The 21,056-nt window shown below is 58.8% G+C and overlaps 1 protein-coding gene across 3 annotated transcripts in view; it reads left to right on the forward strand.

The window, feature by feature from the left end:
* TTC31 (tetratricopeptide repeat domain 31) overlaps positions 1–21,056 on the forward strand; it is a 220,685-nt gene that overhangs the window by 188,842 nt on the left and 10,787 nt on the right. For all 3 annotated transcript variants that reach the window (XM_063925756.1, XM_063925765.1, XM_063925774.1), the window contains 6 exons: positions 3,113–3,254; positions 3,346–3,438; positions 8,727–8,796; positions 15,080–15,209; positions 15,282–15,356; positions 20,890–20,992. In XM_063925756.1, the coding sequence (XP_063781826.1) occupies positions 3,113–3,254; positions 3,346–3,438; positions 8,727–8,796; positions 15,080–15,209; positions 15,282–15,356; positions 20,890–20,992 (613 nt within the window). The remainder of the gene's footprint in view (positions 1–3,112; positions 3,255–3,345; positions 3,439–8,726; positions 8,797–15,079; positions 15,210–15,281; positions 15,357–20,889; positions 20,993–21,056) is intronic.

Consider the following 21,056-nt stretch of genomic DNA (forward strand, 5'->3'; position numbering starts at 1 on the left):
CCTGCCCGGGCCCCCTCTGTACCTCTCGTAGCCTGCCCGGGCCCCCTCTGTGTCTCTTGTAGCCTACCCGGGCCCCTCTGCGCCTCTCATAGCTCGCCCGGGACCCCTCTGTGTCTCTCGTTGCTCGCCCGGCCCCCTCGGTGTCTCTCGTAGCTCGCCCAGCCGCCACTGTGCCTCTCGTAGCCCGCCCGGCCCCCACTGTGCCTCTCGTAGCCCGCCCGGCCCCCACTGTGCCTCTCGTAGCTCGCCCGGCCCCCACTGTGCCTCTCGTAGCTCGCCCGGCCCCCACTGTGCCTCTCGTAGCCCGCCCGGCCCCCACTGTGCCTCTCGTAGCCCGCCCGGCCGCTCTGTGCCTCTCGTAGCCCGCCCGGCCGCTCTGTGCCTCTCGTAGCTCGCCCGGCCCCTCTGTGCCTCTCGTAGCTCGCCCGGGCCCCCTCTGTGCCTCTCGTAGCTCACCCGGGCCCCCTCTGTGCCTCTCGTAGCCTGCCCGGGCCCCCTCTGTACCTCTCGTAGCCTGCCCGGGCCCCCTCTGTGTCTCTTGTAGCCTACCCGGGCCCCTCTGCGCCTCTCATAGCTCGCCCGGGACCCCTCTGTGTCTCTCGTTGCTCGCCCGGCCCCCTCGGTGTCTCTCGTAGCTCGCCCAGCCGCCACTGTGCCTCTCGTAGCCCGCCCGGCCCCCACTGTGCCTCTCGTAGCCCGCCCGGCCCCCACTGTGCCTCTCGTAGCCCGCCCGGCCCCCACTGTGCCTCTCGTAGCCCGCCCGGCCCCCACTGTGCCTCTCGTAGCTCGCCCGGCCGCTCTGTGCCTCTCGTAGCTCGCCCGGCCGCTCTGTGCCTCTCGTAGCTCGCCCGGCCGCTCTGTGCCTCTCGTAGCTCGCCCGGCCGCTCTGTGCCTCTCGTAGCTCGCCCGGCCGCTCTGTGCCTCTCGTAGCTCGCCCGGCCGCTCTGTGCCTCTCGTAGCTCGCCCGGCCGCTCTGTGCCTCTCGTAGCTCGCCCGGCCGCTCTGTGCCTCTCGTAGCTCGCCCGGCCGCTCTGTGCCTCTCGTAGCTCGCACGGGCACCCCTCTGTGCCTCTCGTAGCCTGCCCGGGCCCCCTCTGTACCTTTCGTAGCCTGCCCGGGCCCCCTCTGTGTCTCTTGTAGCCTACCCGGGCCCCTCTGCGCCTCTCATAGCTCGCCCGGGCCCCCTCTGTGTCTCTCGTTGCTCGCCTGGCCCCCTCGGTGTCTCTCGTAGCTCGCCCGGCCGCTCTGTGCCTCTCGTAGCTCGCCCGGCCGCTCTGTGCCTCTCGTAGCTCGCCCGGCCGCTCTGTGCCTCTCGCAGCTCGCCCGGCCGCTCTGTGCCTCTCGTAGCTCGCCCGGCCGCTCTGTGCCTCTCGTAGCTCGCCCGGCCGCTCTGTGCCTCTCGTAGCTCGCCCGGCCCCCTCTGTGCCTCTCGTAGCTCGCCCGGCCGCTCTGTGCCTCTCGTAGCTCGCCCGGCCGCTCTGTGCCTCTCGTAGCCCGCCCGGGCCCCCTCTGTGCCTCTCGTAGCCTGCCCGGGCCCCTCTGCGCCTCTCATAGCTCGCCCGGGCCCCCTCTGTGTCTCTCGTTGCTCGCCTGGCCCCCTCTGTGTCTCTCGTTGCTCGCCTGGCCCTCTCGGTGTCTCTCATGGCCGCCCGTGCCCCCTCGGTGTCTCTTGTTGCTTGCCTGGCCCCCTCGGTGTCTCTCATAGCCTGCCTAGCCCCCTCTGCGCCTCTCGTAGCCTGCGTAGCCCTCTCGTAGCCCGCCCGTTCCGCTCTGCGCCTCTCGTAGCCCGCCCGTCCTGCTCTGCGCCTCTCGTAGCCCGCCCGTCCTGCTCTGCGCCTCTCGTAGCCCGCCCGTCCCGCTCTGCGCCTCTCGTAGCTCGCCCGTCCCGCTCTGTGTCTCACGTAGCCCGCCCGTCCCGCTCTGTGTCTCTCGTAGCCTGCCCGTCCCGCTCTGTGCCTCTCGTAGCCGCCTCTCTTAGCCCGCCGTCCCGCTCTGTGCCTCTCGTAGCCTTTCCGTCCCGCTCTGTGCCTCTCGTAGCCTTTCCGTCCCCCTCTGCGCCTCTCGTGGCTCGCCCGGACCCCTCTGCGCCTCTCGTGGCTCGCCCGGCCCCCTCTGCGCCTCTCGTAGCTCGCCCGGCCCCCTCTGCTCCTCTCGTAGCCTGCCCGTCCCGCTCTGTGCCTCTCGTAGCCTGCCCGTCCCGCTCTGCGCCTCTCGTAGCTCGCCCGGCCCCCTCTGCGCCTTTCGTAGCCTGCCCGGGCCCCCTCTGTGCCTCTTGTAGGCTGCGCCTCTCGTAGCTCGCCCGGCCCCCTCTGCGCCTCTCGTAGCTCGCCCGGCCCCCTCTGCGCCTCTCGTAGCTCGCCCGGCCCCCTCTGCGCCTCTCGTAGCTCGCCCGGCCCCCTCTGCGCCTCTCGTAGCTCGCTCGGCCCCCTCTGCGCCTCTCGTAGCTCGCCCGTCCCCCTCTGCGCCCCTTGTAGCTCGCCCGTTCCCCTCTGCGCCTCTCGTAGCTCGCCCGGCCCCCTCTGCGCCTCTCGTAGCTCGCCCGGCCCCCTCTGCGCCTCTCGTAGCTCGCCCGGCCCCCTCTGCGCCTCTCGTAGCTCACCCGGCCCCCTCTGCGCCTCTCGTAGCTCGCCCGGCCCCCTCTGCGCCTCTCGTAGCCTGCCCGGGCCCCCTCTGCGCCTCTCGTAGCCTGCCCGGGCCCCCTCTGTGCCTCTCGTAGCCTGCCCGGGCCCCCTCTGTGCCTCTCGTAGCTCGCCCGGCCCCCTCTGCGCCTCTCGTAGCTCACCCGGCCCCCTCTGCGCCTCTCGTAGCTCGCCCGGCCCCCTCTGCGCCTCTCGTAGCCTGCCCGGGCCCCCTCTGTGCCTCTCGTAGCCTGCCCGGGCCCCCTCTGTGCCTCTCGTAGCCTGCCCGGGCCCCCTCTGTGCCTCTTGTAGCCTGCCCGGGCCCCCTCTGTGCCTCTCGTAGCGCGCCCGGGCCCCCTCTGTGCCTCTCGTAGCCCGCCCATCCCGCTCTGTGCCTCTCGTAGCCTGCCCGGCCCCCTCGATCTCCTGTGCCGTTGGCCTGTTGCTGCTGCCATCCTGTATATAATCCTGTTTCATGCTCCTCACGTGGACAGGTTCCTGGGTAATCGCTCTTATAGTTATGAACGTATTGGGAGCTTTAAGGAGGCGCTGCAGGACGCAGAGAAGGCTCTGGAGCTCCAGCCACGCTTTATAAAGGGCCATTTCCGGAAGGGCCGGGCCCTGAAAGGGCTAAAGGTAAGTAATAATGGTGATTGTTACTGCAGCCTGCACTCCGCCATACACCCACTGTGGCTTCACGCGCTCTCTGTGCCTTCTCCCTCTGCAGAGATACTCGGAGGCGGTCGCTGCTTTCCAGCAGGTGTTGCTGTGTGACGGTAATCACGTGGAGGCCGCGGCGGAGACAACTCAGTGCCAGCAGGTCAGATCATCAGTCACTTCCTTCCCTGTCATTATCTACATACATTATCCTATTATTTCCTAAACACCAGTCATCATCTCCGCTGTATGTGGACGCAGGGCTGATGGTAAGCTCTTGTGCACGGTCATCACCAGCTAGCCACCCAGGGGACACTGTGTACATCCGTGAGATCACATTTAGGCAAGGATAAGTAACGTAATATCATATATGGAATAGACTGTATGACCCCATGTCTGCCCCCTTCCCCCTCTTCCCAGTCCACCGACCACCAACCACCCGTATATCACTGTGATTTCTACATGTACTGGCCTCACACTCTGCTGCTGTCACATGACTTCTAGGTTTGTGAGCCTAGAACCGCTGGTTCCCACAGACTCCTCCTGGCGACCTCTGGTGCTGCTTCTCTCAGGCTAGTACCACATCCACTTGTTCCCACAGACTCCTCCCAGCGACCTCTGGTGCTGCTTCTCTCAGGCTAGTACCACATCCACTTGTTCCCACAGACTCCTCCCAGCGACCTCTAGTGCTGCTTCTCTCAGGCTAGTACCACATCCACTTGTTCCCACAGACTCCTCCCAGCGACCTCTGGTGCTGCTTCTCTCAGGCTAGTACCACATCCACTTGTTCCCACAGACTCCTCCCAGCGACCTCTGGTGCTGCTTCTCTCAGGCTTGTACCACATCCACTGGTTCACACAGACTCCTCCCGGCGACCTCTGGCGCTGCTTCTCTCAGGCTAGTACCACATCCACTTGTTCCCACAGACTCCTCCCAGCGACCCCTGGTCCTGCTTCTCTCAGGCTAGTACCACATTCACTTGTTCCCACAGACTCCTCCCCGGACCTCTGGCGCTGCTTCTCTCAGGCTAGTACCACAGCCACTTGTTCCCACAGACTCATCCCAGCGACCTCTGGCCCTGCTTCTCTCAGGCTAGTACCGCAGCCACTTGTTCCCACAGACTCCTCCCAGCGACCTCTGGCGCTGCTTCTCTCAGGCTAGTACCACATCCACTGGTTCCCACAGACTCCTCCCGGCGACCTCTGGCGCTGCTTCTCTCAAGCTAGTACCACATCCACTTGCTCCCACAGACTCCTCTCGATGACCTCTGGAGCTGCTTCTCTCAGGCTAGTACCGCAGCCACTTGTTCCCACAGACTCCTCCCAGTGACCTCTGGCGCTGCTTCTCTCAGGCTAGTACCACATCCACTGGTTCCCACAGACTCCTCCCGGCGACCTCTGGTGCTGCTTCTCTCAGGCTAGTACCACATCCACTTGTTCCCACAGACTCCTCCCAGCGACCCCTGGTGCTGCTTCTCTCAGGCTAGTACCACATCCACTTGTTCCCACAGACACCTCCCCGGACCTCTGGCGCTGCTTCTCTCAGGCTAGTACCGCAGCCACTTGTTCCCACAGACTCCTACCGGCGACCTCTGGCGCTGTTTGTATCAGGCTAATACCACATCCACTTGTTCCCACAGACTACTCCCAGCGACCTCTGGCACTGATTCTCTCAGGCTAGTACCACATCCACTTGTTCCCACAGACTCCTCTCGATGACCTCTGGCGCTTCTTCTCTCAGGCTAGTACCGCAGCCACTTGTTCCCACAGACTCCTCACAGCGACCTCTGGCGCTGCTTCTCTCAGGCTAGTACCACGTCCACTTGTTCCCACAGACTCCTCACAGCGACCTCTGGCGCTGCTACTCTCAGGCTAGTACCACGTCCACTTGTTCCCATAGACTCCTCCCAGCGACCTCTAGTGCTGCTTCTCTTAGGCTAGTACCACGTCCACTTGTTCCCATAGACTCCTCCCAGCAACCTCTAGTGCTGCTTCTCTCAGGCTAGTACCGCAGCCACTTGTTCCCGCAGGCTCCTCTAGGAGACTTCTGGCGCTGCTTCTCTCAGGCTAGTATCACATCCACTTGTTCCCACAGACTCCTCCCAGCGACCTCTAGTGCTGCTTCTCTCAGGCTAGTACCGCAGCCACTTGTTCCCACAGACTCCTCCCCGGACCTTTGGCCCTGCTTCTCCCAGGCTAGTATCACATCCACTTGTTCCCACAGACTCCTCCCAGCGACCTCTAGTGCTGCTTCTTTCAGGCTAGTACCGCAGCCACTTGTTCCCGCAGGCTCCTCTAGGAGACTTCTGGCGCTGCTTCTCTCAGGCTAGTATCACATCCACTTGTTTCCCACAGACTCCTCCCAGCGACCTCTAGTGCTGCTTCTCTCAGGCTAGTACCGCAGCCACTTGTTCCCACAGACTCCTCCCAGCGACCTCTAGTGCTGCTTCTCTTAGGCTAGTACCGCAGCCACTTGTTCCCACAGACTCCTCCCCGGACCTTTGGCCCTGCTTCTCCCAGGCTAGTATCACATCCACTTGTTCCCACAGACTCCTCCCAGCGACCTCTAGTGCTGCTTCTTTCAGGCTAGTACCACATCCACTTGTTCCCGCAGGCTCCTCTAGGAGACCTCTGGCGCTGCTTCTCTCAGGCTAGTATCACATCCACTTGTTCCCACAGACTCCTCCCAGGACCTTTGGCCCTGCTTCTCTCAGGCTAGTACCGCAGCCACTTGTTCCCACAGACTCCTCCCAGGACCTTTGGCCCTGCTTCTCTCAGGCTAGTACCGCAGCCACTTGTTCCCACAGACTCCTCCCAGGACCTTTGGCCCTGCTTCTCTCAGGCTAGTACCACAGCCACTTGTTCCCACAAATTCCTACAGGCAACTACGGCACTTGGAACTGCTTATTCCTCCAGGCTTATACCACCAGCATCTAGAACACCTTACATCTGGGGTATGTGTTGTCACATTACCTGCAACACCCTCTGGTTGTTAATGGCCCACTGTGGACCAGTACAGCACTTGGTAGCCTGGAGAGACCTTGCTCAACTTCATTGCTGCCAAACTATGGAGTTGTTTGGCGCTCCACTGGTGGTCACAGGATACAAGTAGCTGCAGCGCCTTGATGCAAGATATTTACATTAGCTCAAGTAAAATGTCTTTAGAAAATCCATTCCTTAGATGAAGGGGATTAGGAATATCCCACTTTACAGATGGTACACACCTTGTCTAGAGGATACTCCCAGCTCACAGAGTCATTTTGTGATGGTGGAGGTGGGGAGCTAAGGGTGATTATGTGCGCGATGGCGGAGGACAGGCTAAGGAGGAATGGGTTCGCGATGGCTCACTTGTGGGATGTAATGTAGAAATTACCCACCAATAAGAACAAACTAGTAATGTGCATGCTTGGCAGAATGTTTCTAGCCCGTCGCCAGCATATTCTACCATTCTATCATCTGTCTATCTCCTGGATTTAGGAGGTTCCAGTCTCTTCCAGATGTTCCTCCATGATACTGAGTCTGACGCATTCTATCCATGGAAGTGATCTGAGATGCGCTTCTCCTCTGTGATTCGGACTGTGAAAGAATTATTGTCATACCGGTATATCTGGAATACATGCTACATGTTGCTACCATGAGAGACCATCAGTGGTCCCTACATAACTTCCATTCCAGGTTGCTCAGTTCTACATCGCTTGTCTGGTCTGCTTCCTGCTCTGAGGGTCTTCACCTAGATCATTTGTTCCAGTATCACCCGGTGGGACCTGATTTGTCCGGTGTCTAGATCACAACCTGGTGATCCTGACTAGAGGAAGCCATCTATCCAGATCCAGCAGGGTACGACTTCATAATCAACTGGCCCAAGTGGCCTATAATTTATTTTTACCATGTCACTGATTTACACTCCTCCCCCTTCCAGCTCCTCCGATCCCGAGGGGCCCTTCCAGCTCCTCCGATCCCCAGGGGCCCTTCCAGCTCCTCCGATCCCGAGGGGCCCTTCCAGCTCCTCCGATCCCCAGGGGCCCTTCCAGCTCCTCCGATCCCCAGGGGCCCTTCCAGCTCCTCCGATCCCCAGGGGCCCTTCCAGCTCCCCCGATCCCCAGGGCCCTTCCAGCTCCCCCGATCCCGAGGGGCCCTTCCCCGATCCCGAGGGGCCCTTCCAGCTCCCCCGATCCCCAGGGCCCTTCCAGCTCCCCCGATCCCGAGGGGCCCTTCCCCGATCCCGAGGGGCCCTTCCAGCTCCTCCGATCCCCAGGGGCCCTTCCAGCTCCTCCGATCCCCAGGGGCCCTTCCAGCTCCTCCGATCCCCAGGGGCCCTTCCAGCTCCTCCGATCCCCAGGGGCCCTTCCAGCTCCCCCGATCTTGAGTTGCCCTTCCAGCTTTGCCCTTCCAGCTCCTCCGATCCCGAGTTGCCCTTCCAGCTCCTCCGATCCCGAGTTGCCCTTCCAGCTTCTTCGATCCCGAGTTGCCCTTCCAGCTTCTTCGATCCCGAGTTGCCCTTCCAGCTTCTTCAATTCCGAGTTGCCCTTCCAGCTTCTTTAATTCCGAGTTGCCCTTCCAGCTTCTTAAATTCCGAGTTGCCCTTCCAGCTCCTCTGATCCCGAGGGGCCCTTCCAGCTCCTCTGATCCCGAGGGGCCCTTCCAGCTCCTCTGATCCCGAGGGGCCCTTCCAGCTCCTCTGATCCCGAGGGGCCCTTCCAGCTCCTCCAGTTACATAGATTCTCAGATCCTATGGGTTCTTTCTACTCTTGATGCCATGATTCCTATAAGTAAGGACTTGGCTGGTTATGTGGATATGACAATGTTCTGTACATGGAAACCTTCCTTTGCGTGGTGCTAGGACCTTTGTTACGGTTGGCGCTGTCATGACTGGCCAGCCGGATGTTTTGTGCCCTCTGTGCGGTTTTAGTGCTACATGCCCTCGTTCTGGAGTTAGAGCTTTTTCTTCTTTTAGATACTAGTTTCCTGCTTGGTCTGTAGCATCTACAGTGGGTGCCATTGTTCATTTACCGTATGCTACCCTCTTGGCTCACTCCACCCTGGACCTGGGTGTTCGCCTCATCGAGGGTTCAACTAGCGAGATTTGTTTTCCAGCTGCAGTTTTACAGATGTTGATCCTGTGGTGGGAAGTCTCAGCTGCTGGTGTCATTCCCAATGTTCCTTACTCTGACGTGGCATTACACGGGGACACTGACCAGGAGCCGGTGCCTGAACGGTGGCCTTGTCATTGCAGGTGCTTCTCTCACTGGGCTAGGGGGGACTGGATCAGAGTGTTACCCCTTCTGCGTCACTTACCTCTTACTAGTCTTTTACAGTAAGTGTCTGTGTGCCGAGGAGCTCACACTCGTTTGACCATTCATCGGTTTCCTTATGGTACAATATAGAAAATGTAGAAGTGTTTAAAGCCTCAGTCCCATCTAATCCCTGTGATAAATAAAATCCTCTGTTACAGGAGATGATGAAATGTACAAAAGAAAAAACTCAGAAAACTTCCCCAATGAGTCTCCCAGCAACGCAGTCTAGTAAGTGACCTGATGGTGGGTAACGGGCAGGAGAGGGCCCGGGGGAGGGTACAGGACGCTGGTGGGATAACAGGTGGGGGAGGGTACAGGACGCTGGTGGGATAACAGGAGGGGGAGGGTACAGGACACTGGAGGGGGAGGGTACAGGACGCTGGTGGGATAACAGGAGGGGGAGGGTACAGGACACTGGTGGTATAACGGGTGTGGGAGGGTACAGGACACTGGTGGGATAACGGGTGGGGGAGGGTACAGGGCGCTGGTGGGATAACGGGTGGGGGCGGGTACAGGACACTGGTGGGATAACAGGAGGGGGAGGGTACAGGACACTGGTGGGGGAGGGTACAGGACTACAGGACGCTGGTGGGATAACAGGAGGGGGAGGGTACAGGACACTGGTGGTATAACGGGTGTGGGAGGGTACAGGACGCTGGTGGGATAACGGGTGGGGGAGGGTACAGGACGCTGGTGGGATAACAGGAGGGGGAGGGTACAGGACGCTGGTTCGATAACAGGTGGGGGAGGGTACAGGACGCTGGTGGGATAACAGGAGGGGGAGGGTACAGGACACTGGTGGGGGAGGGTACAGGACTACAGGACGCTGGTGGGATAACAGGAGGGGGAGGGTACAGGACACTGGTGGTATAACGGGTGTGGGAGGGTACAGGACGCTGGTGGGATAACGGGTGGGGGAGGGTACAGGACGCTGGTGGGATAACAGGAGGGGGAGGGTACAGGACGCTGGTGGGATAACGGGTGGGGGAGGGTACAGGACGCTGGTGGGATAACAGGAGGGGGAGGGTACAGGACACTGGAGGGGGAGGGTACAGGACGCTGGTGGGATAACAGGAGGGGGAGGGTACAGGACACTGGTGGTATAACGGGTGTGGGAGGGTACAGGACACTGGTGGGATAACGGGTGGGGGAGGGTACAGGGCGCTGGTGGGATAACGGGTGGGGGCGGGTACAGGACACTGGTGGGATAACAGGAGGGGGAGGGTACAGGACACTGGTGGGGGAGGGTACAGGACGCTGGTGGTATAACGGGTGTGGGAGGGTACAGGACACTGGTGGTATAACGGGTGTGGGAGGGTACAGGACACTGGTGGGATAACGGGTGGGGGAGGGTACAGGGCACTGGTGGGATAACGGGTGGGGGCGGGTACAGGACACTGGTGGGATAACAGGAGGGGGAGGGTACAGGACACTGGTGGGGGAGGGTACAGGACGCTGGTGGGATAACAGGAGGGGGAGGGTACAGGACACTGGTGGTATAACGGGTGTGGGAGGGTACAGGACGCTGGTGGGATAACGGGTGGGGGAGGGTACAGGACGCTGGTGGGATAACAGGAGGGGGAGGGTACAGGACGCTGGTGGGATAACGGGTGGGGGAGGGTACAGGACGCTGGTGGGATAACAGGAGGAGGAGGGTACAGGACACTGGTGGGGGAGGGTACAGGACGCTGGTGGGATAACAGGAGGGGGAGGGTACAGGACACTGGTGGTATAACGGGTGTGGGAGGGTACAGGACACTGGTGGGATAACAGGAGGGGGAGGGTACAGGACACTGGTGGGGGAGGGTACAGGACGCTGGTGGGATAACAGGAGGGGGAGGGTACAGGACACTGGTGGTATAACGGGTGTGGGAGGGTACAGGACGCTGGTGGGATAACGGGTGGGGGAGGGTACAGGACGCTGGTGGGATAACAGGAGGGGGAGGGTACAGGACGCTGGTGGGATAACGGGTGGGGGAGGGTACAGGACGCTGGTGGGATAACAGGAGGAGGAGGGTACAGGACACTGGTGGGGGAGGGTACAGGACGCTGGTGGGATAACAGGAGGGGGAGGGTACAGGACACTGGTGGTATAACGGGTGTGGGAGGGTACAGGACGCTGGTGGGATAACGGGTGGGGGAGGGTACAGGACGCTGGTGGGATAACAGGAGGGGGAGGGTACAGGACGCTGGTGGGATAACGGGTGGGGGAGGGTACAGGACGCTGGTGGGATAACAGGAGGAGGAGGGTACAGGACACTGGAGGGGGAGGGTACAGGACGCTGGTGGGATAACAGGAGGGGGAGGATACAGGACACTGGTGGTATAACGGGTGTGGGAGGGTACAGGACACTGGTGGGATAACGGGTGGGGGAGGGTACAGGGCGCTGGTGGGATAACGGGTGGGGGCGGGTACAGGACACTGGTGGGATAACAGGAGGGGGAGGGTACAGGACGCTGGTGGGATAACGGGAGGGGGAGGGTACAGGACACTGGTGGGGGAGGGTACAGGACGCTGGTGGGATAACAGGAGGGGGAGGGTACAGGACGCTGGTGGGATAACAGGAGGGGGAGGGTACAGGACGCTGGTGGGATAACGGGTGGGGGAGGGTACAGGACGCTGGTGGGATAACAGGTGGGGGAGGGTACAGGACACTGGAGGGGGAGGGTACAGGACACTGGTGGTATAACGGGTGTGGGAGGGTACAGGACACTGGTGGGGGAGGGTACAGGACACTGGTGGGATAACGGGTGGGGGAGGGTACAGGGCGCTGGTGGGATAACGGGTGGGGGCGGGTACAGGACACTGGTGGGATAACAGGAGGGGGAGGGTACAGGACACTGGTGGTATAACGGGTGTGGGAGGGTACAGGACACTGGTGGGGGAGGGTACAGGACACTGGTGGGATAACGGGTGGGGGAGGGTACAGGACACTGGTGGGATAACAGGAGGGGGAGGGTACAGGACACTGGTGGGATAACGGGTGGGGGAGGGTACAGGGCACTGGTGGGATAACGGGTGGGGGAGGGTACAGGGCACTGGTGGGATAACGGGTGGGGGAGGGTACAGGGCGCTGGTGGGATAACAGGAGGGGGAGGGTACAGGACGCTGGTGGGATAACAGGAGGGGGAGGGTACAGGACACTGGTGGGATAACGGGTGGGGGAGGGTACAGGACACTGGTGGGATAACAGGAGGGGGAGGGTACAGGACGCTGGTGGGATAACAGGAGGGGGAGGGTACAGGACACTGGTGGGATAACGGGTGGGGGAGGGTACAGGACACTGGTGGGATAACAGGAGGGGGAGGGTACAGGACACTGGTGGGATAACGGGTGGGGGAGGGTACAGGGCACTGGTGGGATAACGTGTGTGGGAGGGTACAGGACGCTGGTGGGATAACGTGTGTGGGAGGGTACAGGACACTGGTGGGATAACGGGTGGGAGAGGGTACAGGGCACTGGTGGGATAACGGGTGGAGGAGGGTACAGGGCACTGGTGGGATAACAGGAGGGGGGGAGGGTACAGGGCACTGGTGGGATAACGGGTGGGGGAGGGTACAGGGCACTGGTGGGATAACGGGTGGAGGAGGGTACAGGGCACTGGTGGGATAACAGGAGGGGGAGGGTACAGGACGCTGGTGGGATAACGTGTGTGTGGGAGGGTACAGGACACTGGTGGGATAACAGGTGGGAGAGGGTACAGGTCACTGGTGGGATAACAGGAGGGGGAGGGTACAGGGCACTGGTGGGATAACAGGAGGGGGAGGGTACAGGGCACTGGTGGGATAACGGGTGGGGGAGGGTACAGGGCACTGGTGGGATAACGGGTGGAGGAGGGTACAGGGCACTGGTGGGATAACAGGAGGGGGGAGGGTACAGGGCACTGGTGGGATAACAGGAGGGGGAGGGTACAGGGCACTGGTGGGATAACGGATGGGGGAGGGTACAGGACACTGGTGGGATAACGGGTGGGGGAGGGTACAGGACACTGGTGGGGGTACGGGGGAGTGTACAGGACACTGGTGGGGGTACGGGGGAGTGTACAGGACACTGGTGGGGGTACGGGGGAGTGTACAGGACACTGGTGGGGGTACGGGGGAGTGTACAGGAGGGGGAGGGTACAGGGCACTGGTGGGATAATGGGTGGGGGAGGGTACAGGGCACTGGTGGGATAACGGATGGGGGAGGGTACGGGGCACTGGTGGGATAACGGGTGGGGGAGGGTACAGGACACTGGTGGGGGTACGGGGGACTGTACAGGACACTGGTGGGGGTACGGGGGAGTGTACAGGACACTGGTGGGGGTACGGGGGAGTGTACAGGACACTGGTGGGATAACAGGAGGGGGAGGGTACAGGGCACTGGTGGGATAACGGGTGGGGGAGGGTACAGGGCACTGGTGGGATAACAGGAGGGGGAGGGTACGGGGCACTGGTGGGATAACGGGTGGGGGAGGGTACAGGACACTGGTGGGATAACGGGTGGGGGAGGGTACAGGACACTGGTGGGGGTACGGGGGAGTGTACAGGACGCTGGTGGGGGTACGGGGGAGTGTACAGGACTCTGGTGGGGGTACGGGGGAGTGTACAGGACACTGGTGGGGGTACGGGGGGGCGTACAGGACACTGGTGGGGGTACGGGGGAGCGTACAGGACGCTGGTGGGGGTACGGGGAGCGTACAGGACACTGGTGGGGGTACGGGGGAGTGTACAGGACACTGGTGGGGGTACGGAGGAGTGTACAGGACACTGGTGGGAGTACGGGGGAGTGTACAGGACACTGGTGGGGGTACGGGGGAGTGTACAGGACACTGGTGGGGGTACGGGGGAGTGTACAGGACACTGGTGGGGGTACGGGGGAGTGTACAGGACACTGGTGGGGGTACGGGGGAGTGTACAGGACACTGGTGGGGGTAAGGGGGATGTACAGGACACTGGTGGGGGTACTGGGGAGTGTACAGGACACTGGTGGGGGCTTGGGTGACGATACAGGACACTGGTGGGGGTACGGGGGAGTGTACAGGACACTGGTGGGGTACAGGGGAGTGTACAGGACACTGGTGGGGGGACGGAGGAGTGTACAGGACACTGGTGGGAGTACGGGGGAGTGTACAGGACACTGGTGGGGGTACGGGGGAGTGTACAGGACACTGGTGGGGATACGGGGGAGTGTACAGGACACTGGTGGGGGTACGGGGGAGTGTACAGGACACTGGTGAGGTACGGTGGAGTGTACAGGACACTGGTGGGGGTACTGGGGAGTGTACAGGACACTGGTGGGGGCTTGGGTGACGATACAGGACACTGGTGGGGGTACGGGGGAGTGTACAGGACACTGGTGGGGGGACGGGGGAGCATACAGGACACTGGTGGGGGGACGGGGGAGCGTACAGGATGCTGGTGGGGGTACGGGGGAGCGTACAGTTTTTTGGTGGGGGTACGGGGGAGCGTACAGGACACTGGTGGGGGGACGGGGGAGCATACAGGACACTGGTGGGGGGACGGAGGAGCGTACAGGACACTGGTGGGAGCTTGGGTGAGGATACAGGACACTGGTGGGGGGACGGGGGAGTGTACAGGACACTGGTGGGGGTACAGGGGAGTGTACAGGACACTGGTGGGGGTACTGGGGAGTGTACAGGACACTGGTGGGGGCTTGGGTGACGATACAGGACACTGGTGGGGGTACGGGGGAGTGTACAGGACACTGGTGGGGGTACAGGGGAGCGTACAGGACACTGGTGGGGGGACGGAGGAGTGTACAGGACACTGGTGGGAGTACGGGGGAGTGTACAGGACACTGGTGGGGGTACGGGGGAGTGTACAGGACACTGGTGGGGGTACGGGGGAGTGTACAGGACACTGGTGGGGGTACGGGGGAGTGTACAGGACACTGGTGAGGTACGGTGGAGTGTACAGGACACTGGTGGGGGGACGGGGGAACATACAGGACACTGGTGGGGGGACGAGGGAGTGTACAGGACACTGGTGGGGGGACGGGGGAACATACAGGACACTGGTGGGGGTACAGGGGAGTGTACAGGACACTGGTGGGGGGACGGGGGAACGTACAGGACACTGGTGGGGGGACGGGGGAGTGTACAGGACACTGGTGGGGGGACGGGGGAGTGTACAGGACACTGGTGGGGGTACAGGGGAGTGTACAGGACACTGGTGGGGGGACGGGGGAGTGTACAGGACACTGGTGGGGGGACGGGGGAGTGTACAGGACACTGGTGGGGGGACGGGGGAGTGTACAGGACACTGGTGGGGGGACGGGGGAACGTACAGGACACTGGTGGGGGTACGGGGGAGTGTACAGGACACTGGTGGGGATACGGGGGAGTGTACAGGACACTGGTGGGGGTACGGGGGAGTGTGCAGGACACTGGTGGGGGTACGGGGGAGTGTACAGGACACTGGTGAGACTTCGGGTGAGGATACAGGACACTGGTGGGAGAGGGGATGTGACAGTGGGTTTCCAGTAACTTTCCTGTCCTCTCTGTTGTAGATTCTGTAGGATGTAATAAAGTTTTTGTGGCGCGCAATGTGAGTTATACAAGAGCGGATGGAAAGAAATCTGCGCCAGCGCCCACACTCAACCTGCCTCTGGCCAGACCGCCCCCTGCCAGCACCCACAGGTATTACACGGTCTGTATTGGGGCGTGTGAGGGATGGGTATGGCATATAGTAACCTCTCTCTCCCCCTCTAGTAAGCTGTACCCGGTGTGGGTTGGGAACGTCACTGATAAAATTACAGAGAATATTCTAAGATCCCACTTTGAGCCGTAAGTACTGCAACATGTCCTGTGTCCCCGGTGTGTCTGTGCATTGTCATGCCTCCCCCCGCCTCCGTGATCTCTCAGGTATTCCTGATCACCCGCCATGTGTATGAGCAGACTAAAACGAGTTTTATGGTAAGAACTTACCTTTGTTAAAACTCTTTCTGCGAGGTACACTGGGCTCCACAAGGAATGGACAATGGGTGTAGAGTAGGATCTTGATCCGAGACACCAACAGGCTCAAAGCTTTGACTGTTTCCAGAATGCACAGCGCCGCCTCCTCTATAACCCCGCCTCCCTGCACAGGAGCTCAGTTTTTAGTTAACCAGCCCAATGCAGTAGCAGGAAGAGAGACGACAACGGTTAGTAGCCACATGCACCACACTCTCATGACAGGAGAAGTATTAGCGGCTAATGCCATACCAACCCAAAGAAGCTAAGTGCGTCAGGGTGGGCGCCTTGTGGAGCCCAATGTACCTCGCAGAAAGAGATTTAACAAAGGTAAGTTCTTACCATAAAACTCGTTTTCTGCTGCGGGTTACACTGGGCTCCACAAGGAATGGACAATGGGGATGTCCTAAAGCAGTTCCTCATGGGAGGGGACGCACTGTAGCGGATACATGAACCCAGCGTCCAAAGGGAAGCATCCTGGGAAGCGGCAGTATCAAAGGCATAGAACCTTATGAACGTGTTCCCGGAGGACCACGTAGCCGCCTTGCACAATTGTTCAAGGGTCGCACCACGTTGGGCCGCCCAAGAAGGTCCAACAGACCGAGTAGAATGGGCCTTAATGTGATCAGGAGCAGAGAGACCAGCCTTCACATAAGCATGTGCAATCACCATTCTAATCCATCTGGCCAAGGTCTGCTTATTCACAGGCCAGCCACGTTTGTGAAACCCAAACACAACAAAAAGAGAATCAGATTTCCTAACAGAAGCAGTTCTCTTCACATAGATACGGAGAGCCCGTACCACATCCAAAGACCGCTCTTTGGGAGATAGATCAGGAGAAACAAGTGCCGGAACTACAATCTTCTGATTTAAGGTGGAACGAAGAAACCACCTTAGGTAGATAGCCGGGACGATTCCTAAGAACCGGCCTGTCACTGTGAAATATCAGATATGGAGAACTAGAGGACAAGGCCCCCATATCCGACACTGAGGCAATAGCCAGCAGAAACACCACCTTAAGGGAAAGCCACTTAAGGTCAGCTAAACCAAGAGGTTCAAACGGAGACTATTGTAACGCTTCCAAAACCACAGACAAATCCCTAGGAGCCACAGGCCGGACATAGGGAGGTTGTATACGCAATACGCCCTGAGTAAGTATGCACATCAGGTAAGGTCGCAATTTTTCTCTGAAACCACACCGACAAGGCAGATATTTGAACCTTGAGGGAAGCCAGACGCAGGCTTAAGAAAAGCCAACAACTTGGCTATACCAAACAAAGTAAGAATGCCAGACCCTATAGTAAATCCGAGCAGAAGCCGGTTTCCGGGCCCGCAACATAGTTTTAATGACCGCCTCAGAAAACCCTTTAGCCCTTAAGACGGAAGCTTCAAGAGCCACGCCGTCAAAGACAGCCGGGCTAGGTCCTGGTAGCACAGGGGCCCTGAACGAGGAGGTCTGGGCGTTCTGAAAGTAGAATTGGACGCTCTGACGATAGGCCTTGCAGGTCTGAGAACCAGTGCCGTCTGGGCCACCCTGGAGCTATGAGGAGCAGATTTCCTTTTTTTTTGCTTGAACTTCCAAATTACCCTGGGTAGGAGTGACACTGGAGGGAACAAGTACGGCAGCCCCACCTTTCCACTAGGAGTTGAAACACTTCTGGATGGGGCCCCACTCGCCGGCATGCGAGTCCTGACGACTGAGAAAGTCTGCTTCCCAATTCAGGACTCCTGGAATGAATATTGCCGATATGGCCGGTAGATGGCGTTCTGCCCACTGTAGAATCCGTGAGACTTCCTTCATTGCTAAACGGCTTCGAGTGCCGCCTTGATGATTTATGTAAGCCACTGTGGTGGCGTTGTCCGACTGTACTTGAACAGGACGGTTCTGAATTAAATGCTGGGCTAGGTTCAAGGCATTGAAGACCGCCCGCAACTCCAGAATATTGATCGAGAGGAGGGACTACTCCTTGGTCCACCGCCCCTGAAGGGAGTGTTGCTCCATCACCGTGCCCCAACCTCTTAGACTGGCATCTATCGTCAACAGGACCCATTCGGATATCCAGAACGGACGGTCCCGGAGCCACCAGAGCAGCGACAGACGGACACTGCTATAGGAATATGCAGGTAAGCATCTTGTATATCCAGGGAGACCATGAAGTCCCCAGGTTCCAAGACCAGAACTATAGAGCGAAGGGTTTCCATCCGGAACTTGGAAACCTTTACAAACCTGTTCAATGCCTTGAGGTTGAGAATGGGCCAGGAGGACCCATTCGGTTTCGGGACTAGAAACAGCGGAGAATAGTACCCCCGGCCCCTCTGCGCAAGAGGCACCTGTACTACGACTCCTGTATCCAGGAGGGTCTGTACCACCGAATGTAGAGTGTTTTGCCTTTGTCTTGTCCAACGGGACATCTGTCTGGCAAAATCGATGAGGAGGTCGGTTTTTGAAGGCTATGGCGTAACCTCGAGTGACGACTTACCGTACCCAGGCATCTGAAGTGGTCTTCAACCATTCCCGGGTATACCCTAGAAGCCAGCCCCCCAGAGGGAGGCCCGCCCCGTCATGCGGCAGGCTTATCTGTCTTGGAAGCTGGCTGACGGGCCGCCCAGGCTCTTTTGGGCTTAGGCTTACCAGGTTTGGAAGTGCGGGCCTGCTTGTTGTACACCTGACCTTTTGCTTTACCTGAAGGGCGAAAGGAAGTACCTTTGGCCTTCGACACAGAAGGAGCTGTATTAGGCAGACAGGCAGTTTTGGCAGTAGCTAAGTCAGCCACTATCTTATTTAAGTCCTCCCCAAACAGAATATCCCCCTTGAAAGGAAGTACCTCCAGGGTTTTTCTAGAGTACAGATCCACAGACCAGGATCTCAGCCACAATATCCGGCGAGCCAGGACTGACGTAGTAGAGGCCTTAGCTGCTAGGATACCGGCATCAGAAGCCGCCTCTTTAATATAGCGAGAAGCTCCAAGGCCAAGGCCCATGCTTCAATAGCCTCGGCAGCCCATGTCGCTGCAATAGCGGGCCTTTGTGCAGCACCCGTGAGGGTGTAAATCGATTTCAGACAACCCTCCACACGTTTATCCGTAGGCTCTTTTAGAGACGTGACGGTAGTGACAGGTAGAGCTGAGGAAACCACCATCCTAGCCACATGTGAGTCTACTGGAGGAGGCGTTTCCCAATTCTTAGACGGCTCCGGCGCGAGGGGATAGCGAGCCAGCATCTTCTTTTGAGGCACAAAGTTCGTACCCGGGTTTTCCCAGGGTTCCTGATGTATATCAATTAGGTGGTCAGAGTGAGGTAAAACTTGTTTAATCACCTTCTGATGCTTGAACCTATCAGGTTTCTTAGGAGGAACGGATGGCTCGGGATCATCCGTAATCTGTAAACATAACTTAATAGCCTCCAAAAGATCAGGAACATCCACATGTGAACTACCCTCCCCATCAGCCGTATCTGAGTCAGAATCTGTGGGGTCAGTGTATGTGCTGTCTTCATCAGACGAGGTGTCAGTGACAGCAGTGGATTGTGAGGAGACAAGCGCTCGCTTAGAGGACCACTTGGACGTAGGCGAGCGACCGTCAGACTTTTTAGTAGTCAAGGACTGGTTCAACTTCTTCAATTAAGCAGATAAATCGTCCGCCCACGGCGGGTTAGCTGCAGGGACCATGAACGGTTTGCACCGGCATTGGGGGTCCCATAGGGGGTTTTAGTTTATGAACTAGCGTATGCAGAAGCGTGGAAAAAGCGGCCCACGGAGGGTCATTATTTGACACCGTCCCACTGGGGGGCAAGGAGCCCCCAGAACCAGAGCCCACAGCTGCTATAATCTCCCCATATGTGCCTGTGGCTTCAGCAACACCGGTAGTGTGTTCCGCCCCAGAACCGTTACCCTCAGAAGCAGACATGATATAACTTGCAGTATCAGGTAACACAGTACAATTATCAGCAGCACTATATCCCTAAACCCAAACCCCTGCACAGTGTAGTCAGCACCAGCAGAGATAAAGGAGAGATATGGTGACTAAATCACAGAGAAAAATACGTAATACAGTATATCTTTGTGAAAATCCTATATTAGATAACACCTGACACACCAAGCCCCCTCAGGTTATAGAATATAGGGATAGCAAGTTGAGTGAAAGACACGAAATGGACACCACTCAGCTATCAAATGCACACACAGATAGTCACAGTCTGTACAATGCAAAGGTTATTACTGACAATAATACTGCACTGGACTAGCTTACACAGCTATATAACAATAGATATAACACTACACAGTAAGAACTGGATGTATATAACAGGGTAATTGTACTATAAACCCTGACTGAATGCACTCTTTCTTACTAACACTGACTAATAGGCAGGTAGAATACTTAAGTGTCATGTAAAGTCACAGCGCTGACAACCAGGCGGCTTTACACAGGAGGATTTGCCCAAGCAGTCCCAGGAACAGTGAGCTGAGAGATAATGGTGCCGCAGACACTGACAGGGAGTGAGGAAGAGACAGATATGCAGCTCCAGGGCGGGAACACTTGCTGGAAATGGCGCCCTGGGGCTGGGGGAGGGGCTTCTGGTCCAAGCCTTATCCCCTTTGCTGGCAAAACCACCGGGTACTGTGGGCTCTAATGAAACGGTTTATAGAGAAAACCCGACCTGCGCCCATGCCCTGGTGATCTAGTGGGATCGCCTGTACTGCCACAGTGTCCACCGCCAGCGCGCGCGGCCCGCCTCCCACTGACCGCGCCGGATCGCAATAAAGACCGTGTCCCGCAAGCAGGACCCACTTACCACCTCCCGAAGCGCGGCCACGCGATCCCGGAGAGCCCACGTTGTGTGTGCCTGACAAGAAGAAAACCGGAGCCTCCGCTGTAGTTACCCGGCAACCAGGGCTCGGGAGTGTACAGCACCGCTGGGGAGAGCTGGAGTCACAGCAGAGAATGTCACAAGACATTTACCACCGCTGCTGCCCATGAAGTCTTCACTTTTTACCTCATAAAAAGCTCTTCTTAGGGCTGCCTGGAGCAGCCCCTCTGTTATGTGCCTGCTATCTGCGGCACCAACTACAAACTGAGCTCCTGTGCAGGGAGGCGGGGTTATAGAGGAGGCGGCGCTGTGCATTCTGGGAACAGTCAAAGCTTTGAGCCTGTTGGTGCCTCGGATCAAGATCCTACTCTACACCCATTGTCCATTCCTTGTGGAGCCCAGTGTACCCCGCAGCAGAAATGGCACATTCCGATGTGTCCTGACCCCCCCCCCTGCCTCTGTCCTCCTGCGTCTCCCCTGCGTATGGTCTCCATGCAGATCATTTCCTATAGATCTCATTATCTCCCGTGTCCTGTCACGTGACCACTCTTCATTTTCCCAGGTTTGGTCCTATCCATTCAATGCGTATTCTCTACAGCAGGACCTGCGCGTTTATCAACTACACCAGTAAGGACGCTGCAGAGTTCGCTTTCCGTACACTACAGGTAACTCCAACTGCACACTATATCATACAGTCTCTCTTCCCACCCTACCACGTTACTGACCACT

This window comes from Pseudophryne corroboree, chromosome 1, assembly GCF_028390025.1.
Source record: "Pseudophryne corroboree isolate aPseCor3 chromosome 1, aPseCor3.hap2, whole genome shotgun sequence".
Taxonomy (NCBI): domain Eukaryota; kingdom Metazoa; phylum Chordata; class Amphibia; order Anura; family Myobatrachidae; genus Pseudophryne; species Pseudophryne corroboree.